Below are 15,420 nucleotides of genomic sequence, written 5' to 3' on the forward strand. Positions count from 1 at the left end.
ACAGGAGGAAAGTCAATGAACCACTGTGTTTGTTAAGGGGCAAAATGGGTTAAACAATTATAGATGAGCAGAACTAGGCAGATATACTGATTGGATTCCTCACATTAGCTTTTAAAATGAAAAAATTCTCACACTAATTTCAACCAAAGGAACTGTGGTGAAGCACCCTTTTAATGGCCTACAATTTGCTATCAGCCACATAGTGACGACACTCCCTGCTGACTTCCATTTCGAGCAATGATCCTGTGATCTCTGGGGTGAGCATATTCCTTTTCTTGCAACACTGCCTCTATCAGAAATCCATCCAAGGGGATTGCTGTCATCCAAAAACAATGATAGTTCATGATGACTGAGCAGTTTTTGTGATTACTGAGCTGAAGAAATCTCACAGACAGAAGATCAGGAAGCAATTTTTAATTAACTTATAACAGAGTGCTTGGATAAAGATTGGAACATACACATATGATTAACCTAGAAGCTGAACTATCGTAAATCATTTTAAAAATATATTTTATTAATTTTTTTTATGTTTTGAAATATTCATGCAAGCAACTTAGAATATGCATACTTCGAATTAGTTCTTCTAGGGTCAGATTGTATGTGAAGCAGCAATTGTGGTTGGATGCACTATTAAAAAATCACACTGACTTCATACAACAAAGTGTAATCTTTGCTGGGCATTTTGCGGTGGGAGTAGTTGGTAAATAGCTTTATTTCACATCAATTCAAGCTTGAATGGAATGGAGAAGGCAGTACTTAGCAGAGACAGCAAATGCATGTTGGATCACTGACAGAACCTTCAGGATTTCTACATTGAGAAACAGTCGAACAAAAGTGCTGAAGCTGTACGGTATAACGAGAAGGTAGTTGGTGGTGGTGGGGGTGGGGTGGGAGGTGGGTGCTGTTTTATTTATTTTATTTTTAAAATTTTTATTTTATTTACAGCGTGGTAACAGGCCCTTCTGGCCCAACGAGTCCACGCCGCCCATTTTAAACCCAAATGAACCCACCCATACGTCTTTGGAATGTGGGAGGAACCCGGAGCACCCGAAGAAACCCACGCAGACACGGGGAGAACGTACAAACTCCTTACAGACAGCGACGGGAATCGAACCCCGATCGCTGGTGCTGTAATAGCGTTGCGCTAACCGCTACGCTACCGTGCCGCCCCTTACTGTGTTGTCCTTACTGTTCCAAGATCTAGGCTATTTTGCTGCAATGGGAAGAAGTTACAAGCCAGCTAAGACAAGTGGGATGCATGCCAACTCCTCGGGAATGGAATGAGGTAACTGGTGATGATTGGTACTTTTTGGAGCATCACAAACACCAGAGAATTAACCAAGGACTGAAGGATTGCAAACATGGTTATGACAGACTGGGAAAAAAAAACTAGTATCAGTTAGTCTAATATCCACAGTGGGAAGAGTGCTTCAGGGCATTTTGCAGGGTACAATAAATGAACATTTAAAGAGCGTAGACATTATGAAGAACATCCAGCATGGTGTTAGATGTAATAGGACATCTTGTGAACCTGCTGAGTTAGCTTCAGGACATAGTAAGTCAAGAGGGTGAGGAGAGTTCACTCAAAGCAGTTTAGTTGGATTTTCAGAAAGAATTGATGTCTTTTGTTATTTTTACATATGAAAAGAATCAATGAGTTAAAAGTTCTGTAAAAATACAGTAAGGCTACAGTGCTGCTGATGTGTCCACTATATAATAACTTATTGTCTTTCACTGTGGGAGTTTTAGGGAACCAGGAGAGTGCTTGTCTCTTTTAGTGAGATAAATACTGCTACAGCAGTATCTGCTCTACTTCAAGCACCAGAAAAGCAGAAACTCAGCATGTATGGTCACACTTTGCTTTGTCATTATGACCATTTATTTCCATCTCTGTAATGTTACCCAAATCCACCCCTACCCTCAGCTCACTTCCCGCTGAAACCCCTGTCCATGTCTTTGTGACCTCCGAACTTGTCCATTCCAACAACATTCCTGTTCTGCGTTTCCCCATTTGAACCTCAGGAATTGGATTTCTGCGACTAAATACTGAGGGTGCTGGAAATCTGAGATAAAAACAGAAATTCCAGGAAATACTCAGCATGGAGAGAGAACATCTCGGGCTGATAACCATCTGCTAGGAACCAATCAGGCTCCTTATGATGCAGCAACCATGAGCCATAACCACCTTGACTATTCATGTTATTCCTGCACAATCTTACCACAGCACTGAACATATAATTTTCTTTCCTCTTCCAGCACTGGAGGAATGCTTTCAGCCAGCTGCAGTCAAGGAGTCATGGCATCATATAGCACAGAGACAGGCCCTTCAGCCCATTGAATCTGCACTGACCAACAAGCACCTATTTACACAAACCCTATTGTATTCTCCCCCATTCCCATCAACTCCCCCTAGATTCTATCAGTACCATTACGTTCACCTGCACACTTGGGCGAATTTACAGTGGCTAATTAACTAGCAACCTGCATGGCTTTTGCATGTGGAAGGGAACTGGAACATCAGGGGGAAGGTGCAAACTCCATACAAACAGCACCGGAGGTCAGGATTGAACACAGGTCACTGGGCCTGTGAGGCAATAGGTCTACTAGCTGTGCCACCCAGTTGTATCCAGAATAACTCTAGCAATGGCTTCTCTTCTCCTTCAATAACTCCCAACCAAACAGCCTTCCCCCCCCCCCAGCCACCTCCCCCCCCCACCACTACTAACCCACAAGGTTATCTGTGGCATCCCCTTTCCTTGATCTCCTCTTCATCTTTGTGCTGCCCGTTGATAACATTATCCACATATGCAGGAGAGAGTTTTAGCTCCTGGGCAGAAAAGTGGCTCACCTAGAGGCCGTCACATCCAGAGCCGATTTTAATGGTGGCCTTCTCTTAAGGCTCACTGGTAGACCCCCACCTGACATAGGACGGAAGTTATTGAGAAGAGCTAAACTGAGAATGGGGCAAGTTATTCAGTTTAAAGGAAAACATAACATCGGAAATAGGGGCAGGAGTTGGCCACTTTGTCCCTTGACTCTGCTCCACCGTTCAACAAGATCATGACTGACCTGATCTTGACCTCAGCTCCACTTTCCTGCCTGTTCTCCATTACTAAGCTCCTATATAAACTGGCAGACGAACTTCAAAAAAAATTCAGCTGAATTGCACACGAGGCAAACAAGATTGCAGAACAATAATAGTTATTTTAATTACTTGCAGAAGCCAGTATAAACTGATGTGTTTTGGGGGGAAAGCGGATTAAGTTACATAAACTCATTTTATGCTTATTTGAACATTTAAATTGTTTTTGTGGAGTGCTTTAGTAATTGTCATCAGTTTTTCAAAATACATCCATTGGTGCAGTTCATTGCTTCAACCTGGAGATAAAATAGGTTGGTTCTCTGGAGCAGCAGATCCAGGGGTGATCTGTTGGAAGTGTATAAAATTATGAGGGGCATAGATAGGGTGGTCAAGCAATATCTTTTTCCCATTATTGAGCGATCCAATACCAGAGGGCATGCATTTAAGGTGAGAGGGGGTAGGTTCAGAACAGACGTGAGGGGTACGTTTTTTACTCAAGAGACTGGTGGATGCCTGGAATGCGTTGCCTGATAGGGTGGTGGAGGCAAATTCATTGGGGGCTTTTAAGGGGGTCTTGGATGGGCACATGGATGAGAGGAAAATGGAGAGATATAGGCATTTTGTAGGTAGGAAGGATTACAATGTTGGCACAACATTGTGGGCCGAAGGGCCTGTTCCGTGCTGTACTGTTCTACGTTCTATGTTCAAACCTCCAAAGCAGCAGAATTGACATTCAGGAAACCCGCAAGTGGCCAGGATAAACACACACAAAATGCTGGAGGAACTCAGCGGGTCAGACATGATCTGTGGAGGGAAATAAACAGTTGAGGCTTCGGGTTGAGACCCTTTATCAGAACTGAACAGGAAGAGAGCAGATTTCTTTCCAGTCCTGATGAAGGGTCCCGACCCGGAACGTCGACTGTTTATTTCCCTCCACAGATGCTGCCTGACCCGCTGAGTTCCTCCAGCATTTTGTGTGTGTTGCTCCAGATTCCAGCATCTGCAGAATCTCTTGAGTGGCTAGGATAAGACAGGAGACTCTGGAAATGGGAACAGGTTGAGCAATCTGTCCCACAGCGGTAGAGGCAATATATTGTGGTAGGGCTTCCCAAACCCTTGATGTCCTCCGCAGTCCATCTGAGCCTTCAACATAGTCAACGATTCAGCCTCCATTGCTCTTAGGGGTAAAGAATTCCTGAACCAAGTGTTTTAAGGATTATTTTTGAATATGTTTGATTGGCAGCTCTATTTGTATTGTACAGGTACATTAAATATTCTAATCTCCCATGCCTTTTCCAGTCTTAGTACCATGGCATATCTCACATGCAGTATTTATGCTCTTCCACATTTGATTTTATGTACCACTTATCTACCTGCTGGCTTCAGTACTTGTTCCACTTTGGTTCATTAGAAGAAGCATCTTCTCGGAACTACGTGTAAATTTGCATTAATTTTTTGAATCCAGGTCACTGATGTAAATTAGAAACGGTAAGGATCTCAATCAGCATTTCTCCGAATTCCTACACAGTTTCTTGAATATTACTTTCTACTCCTCAAACATATGTTTAAGCATTCCCAGGTTTTAAGCTGCATGTCTCCTGCATTGAGCTAAATTAATATGAAGGAATCTTGAAGCATTTTAAAGGGAAATTAGTTAAACCAGAATGACCATCAAACTATTAAACTCAGTTGGAACTCAGTTCAGATTCATTTCATTCTAGGGGTGGCACGGTAGCGTAGCGGTTAGCGTGACGCTATTACAGCGCCAGCGATCGGGGTTCGATTCCCGTCGCTGTCTGTAAGGAGTTTGTACGTTCTTCCCGTGTCTGCGTGGGTTTCTCCGGGTGCTCCGGTTTCCTCCCACATTCCAAAGACGTACGGGTAGGTTAATTTGGGTTTAAAAAATGGGCGGTGCGGACTCGTTGGGCCGGAAGGGCCTGTTACCATACTGTAAATAAAATTTCTTTTAAAATTGCATCTTTTATAAAGATTTTCAGCCCTTTTGAATATAAATGATCATTAACAGCTTGCAACTGGTATCTGAATGTTACCATAAAGCATAAATAATGTTTGGATACTTCTCATACTCTTGAATCACAGATTAACATGAACATTTATATGTTGGGAATCTTTTGTTGATTTCAGGGCAGCTCATTGTTCTGCTGACAATGGGCACAAATTGAGGCATTTCTAATTCCTGTCAACACCAGCCATTTGGAGTGAAGCCATGATAAGTAATTGATGGGACTTCACCATGGAAAGAAGGAGTATAAAGGTTAATTTTGTAAAGCCTATGACAATAAAGGTATCAGCCTATATATTTTATGCAGGTAAAATTTAATTTCTGTAAAACAAAAATAGAAACTGCTGGAAATACTCAGCAGGTCAGGCTGCATCTGTGAGAAGAGAATCAGAATCAATGATTCCAATCAGAGACCCTTCGTCAGAACTTCATCTCTGACCTGAAACGTTGACTCTGTTTCTCACTAAATAAGATAAGATAAGATAGCTTTATTAGTCACATGCATTTTGAAACACACAGTGAAATGCCCCTTTTGCGTAGAGTGTTCTGGGGGCAGCCTGCAAGTGTCGCCACACTTCCGGCGCCAACATAGCATGCCCACAACTTCCTAACCCGTACATCTTTTGGAATGTGGGAGGAAACCGGAGCACCCAAGGAAACCCAAGCAGACACGGGGAGAACGTACAAACTCCTTACAGATAGCGGCTGGAATTGAACCCGGTCACTGATGCTGTAAAGTGTTACGCTAACCGCTACACTACCATGCCTGCCCACAGATGCTGCCTGACCTGTTGAGTACCTGCAACATTTTGTTTTTCTTTTAGGTTTCCAACAACAGCAGTTTTTATTTGGAATTTCACTTAATTTTTGTAAAAGCTCTTTAACTTTACATACTAAAGTAATGCTAGGTACAAACTTATCATACATTCAGGGAACATGTCCTCCAGGTTAATCATTTGATCAATGAGTTGGAATAGCTTGTAAGGATAAAAAGAAATTCTTGCAAACTATGCTTCTTTAGTTATGGGACTGTAAAATCATAGAAGTTTCAACACAGGCATTAGCCAACTAGTTGTCAGTTCTTGTCTCACTATACAGAGCCAACTATTCCAATTCTATTTCTCTTAAGTGCTCCCCTTGTCCCTTATCTAATTCTATTGTCTCTAGTGTCAACTAAGGAACACACTGATGATATTAAACTTGGGTTTGCAACATTAAGGTTTATGTCAATATAAAATTTGTTTTAGTTAAGGTCAGAAAATTAAACATACAACTATGATATCCCTTCTATTTGTCAAGCAGAGAGATGGCAGGTTTGGAATCTCTTCCATAATGACATTAGATCCACTGATAATTTTTTGCTAAATTTGAGATAAAGGTCAGTACATGGAACTGATATTAAATGGTGATTCACAAGCAAAGGGTTAAAAGGCCTGCTCCTGTAACCGTTACCCCATGCCTAAGGTATTATGTTACTGGAGGGTCTTGGGAAGATTGTCCATAATTGGAACTTAGTTATACTGGGATTGCTCTGAATTTGGATTCTTGAGATTTTCAAAAACTCACCTTGTCCCTAATCCATTAAAGAACGAGTGGCAACTTTCTTTAATGGATTTAAGCAATTTTGTGTATCTGAAGTCCCAGAACTCAGAACTTACACACAGTATGTCCAGAAACAAGTGTCAAATTCTCAAATTCTCAAAGAATGGAAATATGTAGAGTTCTAATGGTTGAACATTTAAACTATCACATTGTTGCTGGGTGATTTACTTAATTCTAGAATGTTTTATTGACCTAAGGAACTTTTTGTGTGTGTGTGTGTGTGTGTGTGTGTGTGTGTGTGTGTGTGTGTGTGTGTGTGTGTGTGTGTGTGTGTGTGTGTGTGTGTGTGTGAGGATGGTGGTGTGGGTAAAGAGTAAGAGAATGAGAGAGAGAGAGAGAGCAAGAGAGAGTGAAAGCGAGACAGCCTGATCATATGTGAGTGTGAAATATTTTTTGCCTTCATTACAGACATACATGAGATTCTTGGCACACTGTATCACTGAATTTATCACATTGCTGCTGAGAGATTTACTTAATTCCAGAATGTTTATTGACCTTAGGAATTGTGTGTGTTTTTGTGTATGTCTGTGTATGCGTATCATATGTGTGCGTGTGTGTGTGTGTGTGTGTGTGTGTGTGGGAGTGTGTGTGTGTGTGTGTGTGTGTGAGAAAGAGAGAGAGAGAGAGAGAGAGAGAGAGAGAGCAAATGTGAGGGAGTGGATATGTGTGAACGTGAAAGATTTTTTTGCCTTCATTACAGACATGCATGAGATTCTTTGCACCCTGTATGACTGGATTTGAAGTCCCAGAGCTATTGAATGTGTTGTTGCAGGTAAAACATTAATACAGCACAGAAATTCTTCAGACATTGCCCACGTTTCTTTTAGCATCAAGACAAAAGAACCTGTCCATTTGCTGTTATTTCCTCATTCCAGCTACAGGACTCATTCATCAATTTCAATCACTTTCAACTTCTGGTCAAATCCAGTGCAAGCTTAACTTACTCACCCAAAGAAGCACGGAGCAGATTCAGCAGGTGACAGGTAAATAACTATTTCATTTCACTTGCTTAATTAATTAGTACTGGTAGTGGAGTTAAAAGTGAATTTTAATAAAAATCAGGAGAGCCACATATTTCACTCCACGGTTAATTGCTTTCAGGAACGTGAATTAGAAAAGACCAATACCTGAGACTGTGTACAGGCCATGCTATCCTTTTGCAACTACCATTGGGCAGGTGGTACAGAAGCCTGAAGTCCCACACCACTAGGTTCAAGAACATTCAGTTCAACTATTCGGTTCTTGAACCAACTGGCAAAACCCTAATCACCATTACAGTTTAGCAACTCTATGACTGCTCTATTCACTTTGCATTAAAATCAACTTTTTTTTGTTCTAATTGTCATTGATTTCTTGTAAAAAATTGTGTACATTTTATGATTAATTTATGTTTTTCTTGTGAATGCTGCTTATCTGATGCTATGTGCCTGTGATGCTGCTGGAAGTTTTTTTCATTGCACCTTGTGTACTTGTGAATATGACAATGAACTCAAATTTGACTTTGAACTTTCTGAGACACTGTTAATAATCTCCAAGCTTTATCTCTGCTATTATTACAAGGGAGGAATTGGTGCCTTCTGTAAGTCAAACATAGCTAGTTTGTAGAGCTGGTAGCAAAACAGAGAAATCTAACACAATGCAAAATCACAAAACTGAGTTCAGTTTGAAACCACTCCTTTTTGCTGATGGTCATCAGACTTTGAGGACTTTTATTCAAACCACTGAAGAAACTCACATCATTGTATAACTGATCCCTCATATTTGTGCTGGCAGAAAACTTTAATTTGTTCTGGGACTAATTTATATGATACAGAAACAGCCAGAGAAACATTTAACAATAAATCCAGTTTGTGCTCAACAAGGCAGCAACAATTTTGTTTTCTTCTTGTTGAGAAATCAGCAAACAAAGGGAAGCAAACTCATCACCAAAATCCAAGACCTGGGACTCAACACTTCCATCTGCAACTGGATCCTTGACTTTCTGACCAACAGACCACAATCAGTGAGGATAGGCAGCAATACCTCCAGCACAATTATTCTCAACACTGGTGCCCCACAAGGCTGTGTCCTCAGCCCTCTACTCTACTCCCTATATACTCATGACTGTGTGGACAGATTCTGCTCTAACTCCATCTACAAGTTTGCAGATGATACCGCCATAGTGGGTCGTATCTCAAATAACGATGAGTTGGAGTACAGGAAGGAGATAGAGAGCTTACTGACATGGTGTCATGACAACAACCTTTCCCTCAATGTCAACAAAACAAAAGAGCTGGTCATTGACTTCAGGAAAGGGGGTGGTGTACATGCACCTGTCTATATCAATGGTGCTGAGGTCGAGAAGGTTGAGAGCTTCAAATTCCTTGGAGTGAGCATCATCAATGGCCTGTCCTGGTCCAACCACATAGATGCCACGGCCGAGAAAGCTCACCAGCGCCTCTATTTCCTCAGGAGGCTAAAGAAATTTGGCATGCTCCCTTTGACACTCACCAACTTTTATCAATGCATCCTAGAAAGCATCCTATCTGGATGCATCACAGCTTGGTCGGGCAACTGCCCTGCCCGGGACTGCAAGAAACTGCAGAGAGTTGTGGACACAGCGCGGCACATCACGGAAACCAGCCTCCCCTCCATGGACTCTGTCTATACCTCTCGCTGCCTTGGTGGAAGCAGCCACAATAATCAAAGACTTCACCCACCTGGGTCATTATAATGTTCCACCTTCCCTGCTGCCCCACAGGAGAGAACCTGATATGACATAAATGGTAGTTCATTCTGGGATAAATGTTGAGCTGAATCGAGCCAACAGTTCTGAGAGGAACTGGCTGCTTTCTGCCATTTGTGGCTCACCTCCTTTTAGACTGCCATGGATGCTTGGGCAGACATGCAAGCCTGAAATGACCTGGTCAGATGCCAGTACACCGGACCTCCTGTCAATTGCTGGATTCACCACTGCGTCCAGGGGGAGCGCAGATGTGTTGCAGAGAGGGTTTTTATTTCAGATTTTTGGCACCTGCAGAAGTTCGCCCTTTGCTTTATAAAATCATATAGTCATTCATTCCATGAAATATTTAATCTTCAGTTGTCTGATTTCTTACCCAGTTGTCAGGAGGAGGAGTTAGATTTACCTTCCAAAGCCATCGACTTATTCAGAGAGCCCATTATTTATGTTACCTGAATGAGTATTATTTGTGAGCTAGCCGGTGTGTACCGATATACTATTCCATTATGGGAGTTCAAATTGTATATTTCACAGAGATAATGATTAGAAGCAAGAAACTTGGCCAAATTTTAGAACAATTATAGAACAGAGCCCGATATACTCGCCAAGACCAACTAATCCTGCACAGATAACATTTTGAATCTAAGACCCACCAGGACTATTCTTTACTAACCAGTATCAGGGAACTTTAGTGCATATTCTCACCCTTGTACCTGAATTAGGCGCATCTCTATCTGTTGCTGAGGATATATCTGTGGTGTCTCATAAGCAATGAAAACTGAGAATAATGGGCTTGGTTTTGTTTATTTAAGGCTGCTGTCTATTGCTGCTTCCATTATCCTTGTAACCATCACTGTGAAGAACTGGCTTGTTTTTTTGCATTAGAATCCTGAATCAAACTTTTGAACGAAAATGAAGATTGCTGCATTTAATATCAAGCAACTGGGGACAAAAAAAATCTCCAACCCTGAAATAGTCCGCGCAATTGTCAAGGTGAGTGTTCCTGAATTTTGATGTTGTAAATTGTGGATTAAGTCTCCATTCTATGTGATTCAAGGCCACCACTCAACATAAACCTTCCTCAGGAGGCTAAAGAAATTTGGTTTGTCCCCTTTGACTCTCACCAACTTTTACGGATGCACCGTAGAAAGCATCCTATCTGGATGTATCACAGCTTGGTAAGGCAACTGCTCTGCCCAGGACTGCAAGAAACTGCAGAGAGTTGTGGACACAGCCCAGCGCATCACGGACACCAGCCTCCCCTCCTTGGACTCTGTCTTTACCTCTCGCTGTCTTGGTGAAGCAGCCAGCATAATCAAAGACCCCACCCACCTGGGACATTCTCTCTTCTCTCCTCTTCCATCGGGTAGAAAATACAGGAGCCTGAAGGCATGTACCACCAGACTTAAGGACAGTTTCTACCCCACTGTGATAAGACTATTGAACAGCTCCCTTATACAATGAGATGGACTCTGACCTCATGATCTACCTTATTGTGACCTTGCACCTTATTGCACTGCACTTTCTCTGTAGCTGTGACACTTTACTCTGTACAGTTATTGTTTTTACCTGTACTACCTCAATGCACTCTGTACTAACTCAATGTAACTGCACTGTGTAATGAATTGACCTGTACAATTGGTTTGTAAGACAAGCTTTTCACTGTACCTCGGTACAAGTGACAATAATAATCCAATACCAATACTCTTTCCAGATAGGATACCCAGAATTCCCAATAGACCATTCTTTAAAAAACTAGAACTCAAAAATCATTAAATCTTTAGCAACAGAATAAATATAACTATTGCTGAAATAAAAACAGAATTGTTGAAAATACTCAGCAGAGCAGGCAGCAGCTGTGGAGAGAAACAAAGCTTCAAGTCAATGATCCTTTGTCAGAGCAGACAAAAGACTATATCATAACTGATGAAAGATCACTGAATTGAAACTGTTTCTCTCTCTGGAGATGCTGCCTGACCTGTTGAGTATTGACATCATTTTCTGTTTTTATTTCAGATTTACAGCATCTGCAATATTTTGTTTTACGTTTATTGTTTGGCTATAATACTTTCAGATTCAGCATCCAACATACTCCCCAAATGTATGGAAAGATCCGTAACTGTAGTCAGTTGGCCCTTTGGAAAGCACAATCTTGGTGACATTAATTGTATAAAGTAACTAAATACGTTGGAATGAGAGATTTTTATCAGTTAGGGTAGTACCAGCAGTTGATCTCTTATGTTATCTAGTCCTCTTTTGGAATTCAGCCAGCATCTCCTGCTCTCTCATTTTACCTTCACTGTTGTTTATACATCTGTGTATTTGCACCTTATTAGATATTTTCTTCTCATTGTTCTCCCTTTGAATGTCTGTGTTTATCTGAATGCCTATATCTATGCATTGCCTCTCTGTCCACATAGGATGCTGTAGGCATGGTCTATGCTCACACTTACCAGTGTCTCTAAACCTGTGCCCATTTCTCTGTCACCAAACCAATGCTGGTCTACTGTGATCTCTCTCATATTGGTATCCACGGGTGTCTACATACATTAGTGTAAATGCATCAACAGCCAAACATGCAAACATTTTCATTTTTGTCATCTTCATAAAATTTCCGTTTTTGTCCATTACTTTATGTTTGTGACACTAGAATTATAAGTGACACTAGAATTATAAGGCCTGGATAGAACAGATTACATTTTAACCTTTTATTTCATACTGCAACATACAAACTTCTCCTTCTTAGGCAGCCCCTCAGACTTGAGGATGACTTGCTTCCACTCCGATTTTGTGGGTTCCGAGGTGACTGATGAGGCCAATATTGGAAATGCAGATTCTTCCACAGGTGGGGCAGGAGTTACCTGACGGGGGTGGGAAGATGGGTAGTTTGTGATGTGGTGTGTTCCTTCCTCCACTTGCACAGAGCTTTTGCATGCTTTCAATGCATGGCCTCAAAGTTCTCAGTATGATCCTGAATGCTCCTTCTCCACTTTGAGAGTACGTGGGCCAGGAGTAAGTGGGGATACATGGTGCAATGCTACTCTGCTGCTTTTAATATCATGGAGACACTAGAGACTGCAGATGCTGGAATCTGGAGCAAAATGCTGGAGGAATTCAGTGGTCAGGCAGCATCTATGGAGCGAAATGGACAGTCGACATTTTGGGTCAAGACCCTTCATCTGGATTGAACATCTGGACATACAGACGAAGGATCTCAACCCAAAACGTCGATTTCCCTCCATAGATGCTGCCTGATCTGCTGAGTTCCTCCAGTGGTTTGTGTGTTGCTTTTAATATCAGTTCATCTGCCGATCTTCCTGTTAGTACAGTAGGTCTGGAGATGGCATTCTCTTTGTTTGACTCCAGAGTGAGTGGTGGTCTCTGCATTCATGGTTGTGATTCCTTTCTTCACACAGTGGTTGAAACTGCTCCAGATGTTGCATATTCAAGGGGTCCTGCAATATACATTCATTGTATGCCGCCCACACTCACAGTCCTGGTTTCAAGTTGTCTATGTCTTTGCATACAATGTCTGAAGACAGTCCAACTTAATTGATCCTGTAACTAATTCCTGCAGAACTAGGGAGAAGGACTCAGAGGTTGACACATATTTGGCAGAGCTAAGTAGTATACATCTCAGCATGGTACCCTCTTATCAGGTATTCAGCAGACAGTTGGCCATTGTGTAACACTGCAGTATTAGTGTAACTCAGTCCAAATGGGATTAGCTCATTTTAGAGGCTTTCATTAGCTTCAAAGTTTTGTGCCCAGAGTCCTATAGTATGTGTTGTGAGATAATTCAGATTCCATTTCCAAGAGACTGGTTTTAGTAATCAGTCAGCTTAATTAATAGATTATTGATTGGAAAGGGGAGAACCCAGCTTCTGACTCTCTCCCACAACCATTCAAAAGTGTTTTATTTTGTAACCTCTTCAGGGAATATGAAAGGTTTTAAATGTTAAAAAGAACACTTTACGCAAAAGATGCATTTCACTGTGTGTTTTGATGCACACATGACTAATAAAGAAATCTATCTGTCTAACAAAGGCAGAGACGTCAAGCCTTGGAAGAACATGAAACTTACAGGATTAGGAATTGTTGATGGGGGGAGTTTGGCAGAAAAGACGGAAGAGATTGGAGACAATTTTGGTGGTTTATGAGTCTGCATGGAGGAGAGAGAGAGAAATTGTGTCCAAACTCACTTCCAGTTGGTTACTTAGCACTGAGATGTGGAGGAGTTTCTTTACTCATCTCTTTGAGTTTAATTAAAGTTGAGATTGATAGATATTTGGATGGTAATGGGATTAGGTGAGAAAGAGGATTCGTGGTACAGGATCAACTCTGATCTCATAGAACAGCAGAATAGGCTTGAGGGACCATTGTCACGTTCTGTTTCTATTTCTTCTATTCTTAAGACCACCAGAAAGTCTCCTGCTACTTGATAAACCAGTTTGAAAATGCTTTCTATAGCGGGGGGGGGGGGGGGGGGGGGGGGGGGGGGGGGGGGGGGGGGGGGGTGGGGGGTGGGGGGTGGTTGCCTGGAGTGGAGAGGGAAGAAACCCAATCCCAGTAGTGTTTATCCTTTCGGGCCCATTGGTTCATCAATGCTCTGGAGAATGGTTGACCTGCAGAGATCAGATTTGGATTACATTAACCTGTCAGAGTTTTTTTTTCTTACTTCCGTTTTCAGTCGGGTCATCTTGGAGATAACATGGCTCCATTGTGTCAGTGGTGGATGAGGTGCTGATTAATTAGGCTGCTGCAATGGATGGTGTTGAGCTTCTTGACTGTTGGAGTCCACTCATCTAGGTTAGTGAGAATCTAGTGTCACCCACCACAGAATACCCACCTTCACCTACCCTCCTACAATAACTAACTGGTGGGCTGAACTGTGCTCAATCTGGCCTGTGCTTTGCATTCACCCACACACTCTCCCTGTGACAGCAGTAATCTTTTGCAGCCCGATAGCACAAATCAACCTCCAGGCCTTGCTGGAGGCTGAATTGCAAGGTAGCGCCGTCCACCCTGAGGGCCTTTTGAGTGCTCATGATAGCAAAGGACTTCAAAGTGGCGACACTTGCGGGCTGCCCCCAGAACACTCTACGCAAAAGGTGCATTTCACTGTGTGTTTCGATGTACGTGTGACTAATAAAGATATCTTATAAACTATTTCTAAATGTCTTAGGTAGTCAGAGACACTTAAGAACAATTAAAATATATTTAAATAAAAATTATGTTTAAAAATACATTTACTTAAAACATTTAATTGAAATAATTTAATTAAAATATTAACATTGGGTAAAATGAAGGAATAAAAAAAACATTTGGATGCATTTTCAGTGTATCTCGCCTTCAGCTTAGCACAACCAAGCTCTCCACTGGACTGTGTGAATCCACTGTCAGAAGGTCCAACATCCAACCTCCAGCTTGTTCTTTACTTGAGTATTACAATGTATAAAAGCAGAAGTCAGGAACATGTTGACTCATGTTGGCTGCTGATTCTCTCTGGAAGTGTCAGTTTGTGATGTGCACAGTCTGGGCCAATGCACAAATAATTATTATATTGAACAATCACTGATTTAGTTTTCTAGAATTTTTTTATATATTTGCATTATTTTGCATTTTCTGCTTCTATAAGCAAGTATTGATGAAGTACGAGCTTTGTTTAATTGTCAAATAATGCTTTTGTTTTACAGTTCTTCATTTGATGCAGGACTTAAGTAGTGTGTCCAGTTATGTTTCTGGTCCTTGGGGTGCACAGGATGTTTTGACCCCCAACTGGGGTAGTTTCAACAATGGTAATGCCATTGAATATCCAGGGCTAGTGTTAGATGCTAATTGGACATGATCATTGTTGGCACTGCACCATACTGAGGTATCTAGATTGAGTCCACATGAAGGGTCTCAACCCAAAACATTGACTGTACATTTCTCTCCATGGAGGCTACCTGACCCGCTGAGTTCCTCCAGCATTTTGTGTGTTGCTTTTAA

General features: G+C 41.7%; 1 protein-coding gene across 4 annotated transcripts in view; it reads left to right on the forward strand.

The window, feature by feature from the left end:
* Window positions 1-818: 818 nt before the first annotated feature.
* Window positions 819-15,420, forward strand: part of LOC127571627 (deoxyribonuclease gamma-like) — a 49,383-nt gene continuing 34,781 nt past the window's right edge. For 2 of the 4 annotated variants that reach the window (XM_052018182.1, XM_052018185.1), the window contains exons 1-4: window positions 819-863; window positions 5,228-5,387; window positions 7,583-7,690; window positions 10,315-10,422. In XM_052018182.1, coding sequence (XP_051874142.1) covers window positions 10,342-10,422 — 81 coding nt within the window. In that variant the 5' untranslated portion in view covers window positions 819-863; window positions 5,228-5,387; window positions 7,583-7,690; window positions 10,315-10,341. Of the gene's footprint in view, window positions 864-4,824; window positions 4,964-5,227; window positions 5,388-7,408; window positions 7,480-7,582; window positions 7,691-10,314; window positions 10,423-15,420 lie in introns of those variants that run through there. The other 2 variants (XM_052018183.1, XM_052018184.1) reach the window with 2 other exon arrangements.

Source organism: Pristis pectinata, chromosome 6 (genome assembly GCF_009764475.1).
Source record: "Pristis pectinata isolate sPriPec2 chromosome 6, sPriPec2.1.pri, whole genome shotgun sequence".
NCBI lineage: Eukaryota > Metazoa > Chordata > Chondrichthyes > Rhinopristiformes > Pristidae > Pristis > Pristis pectinata.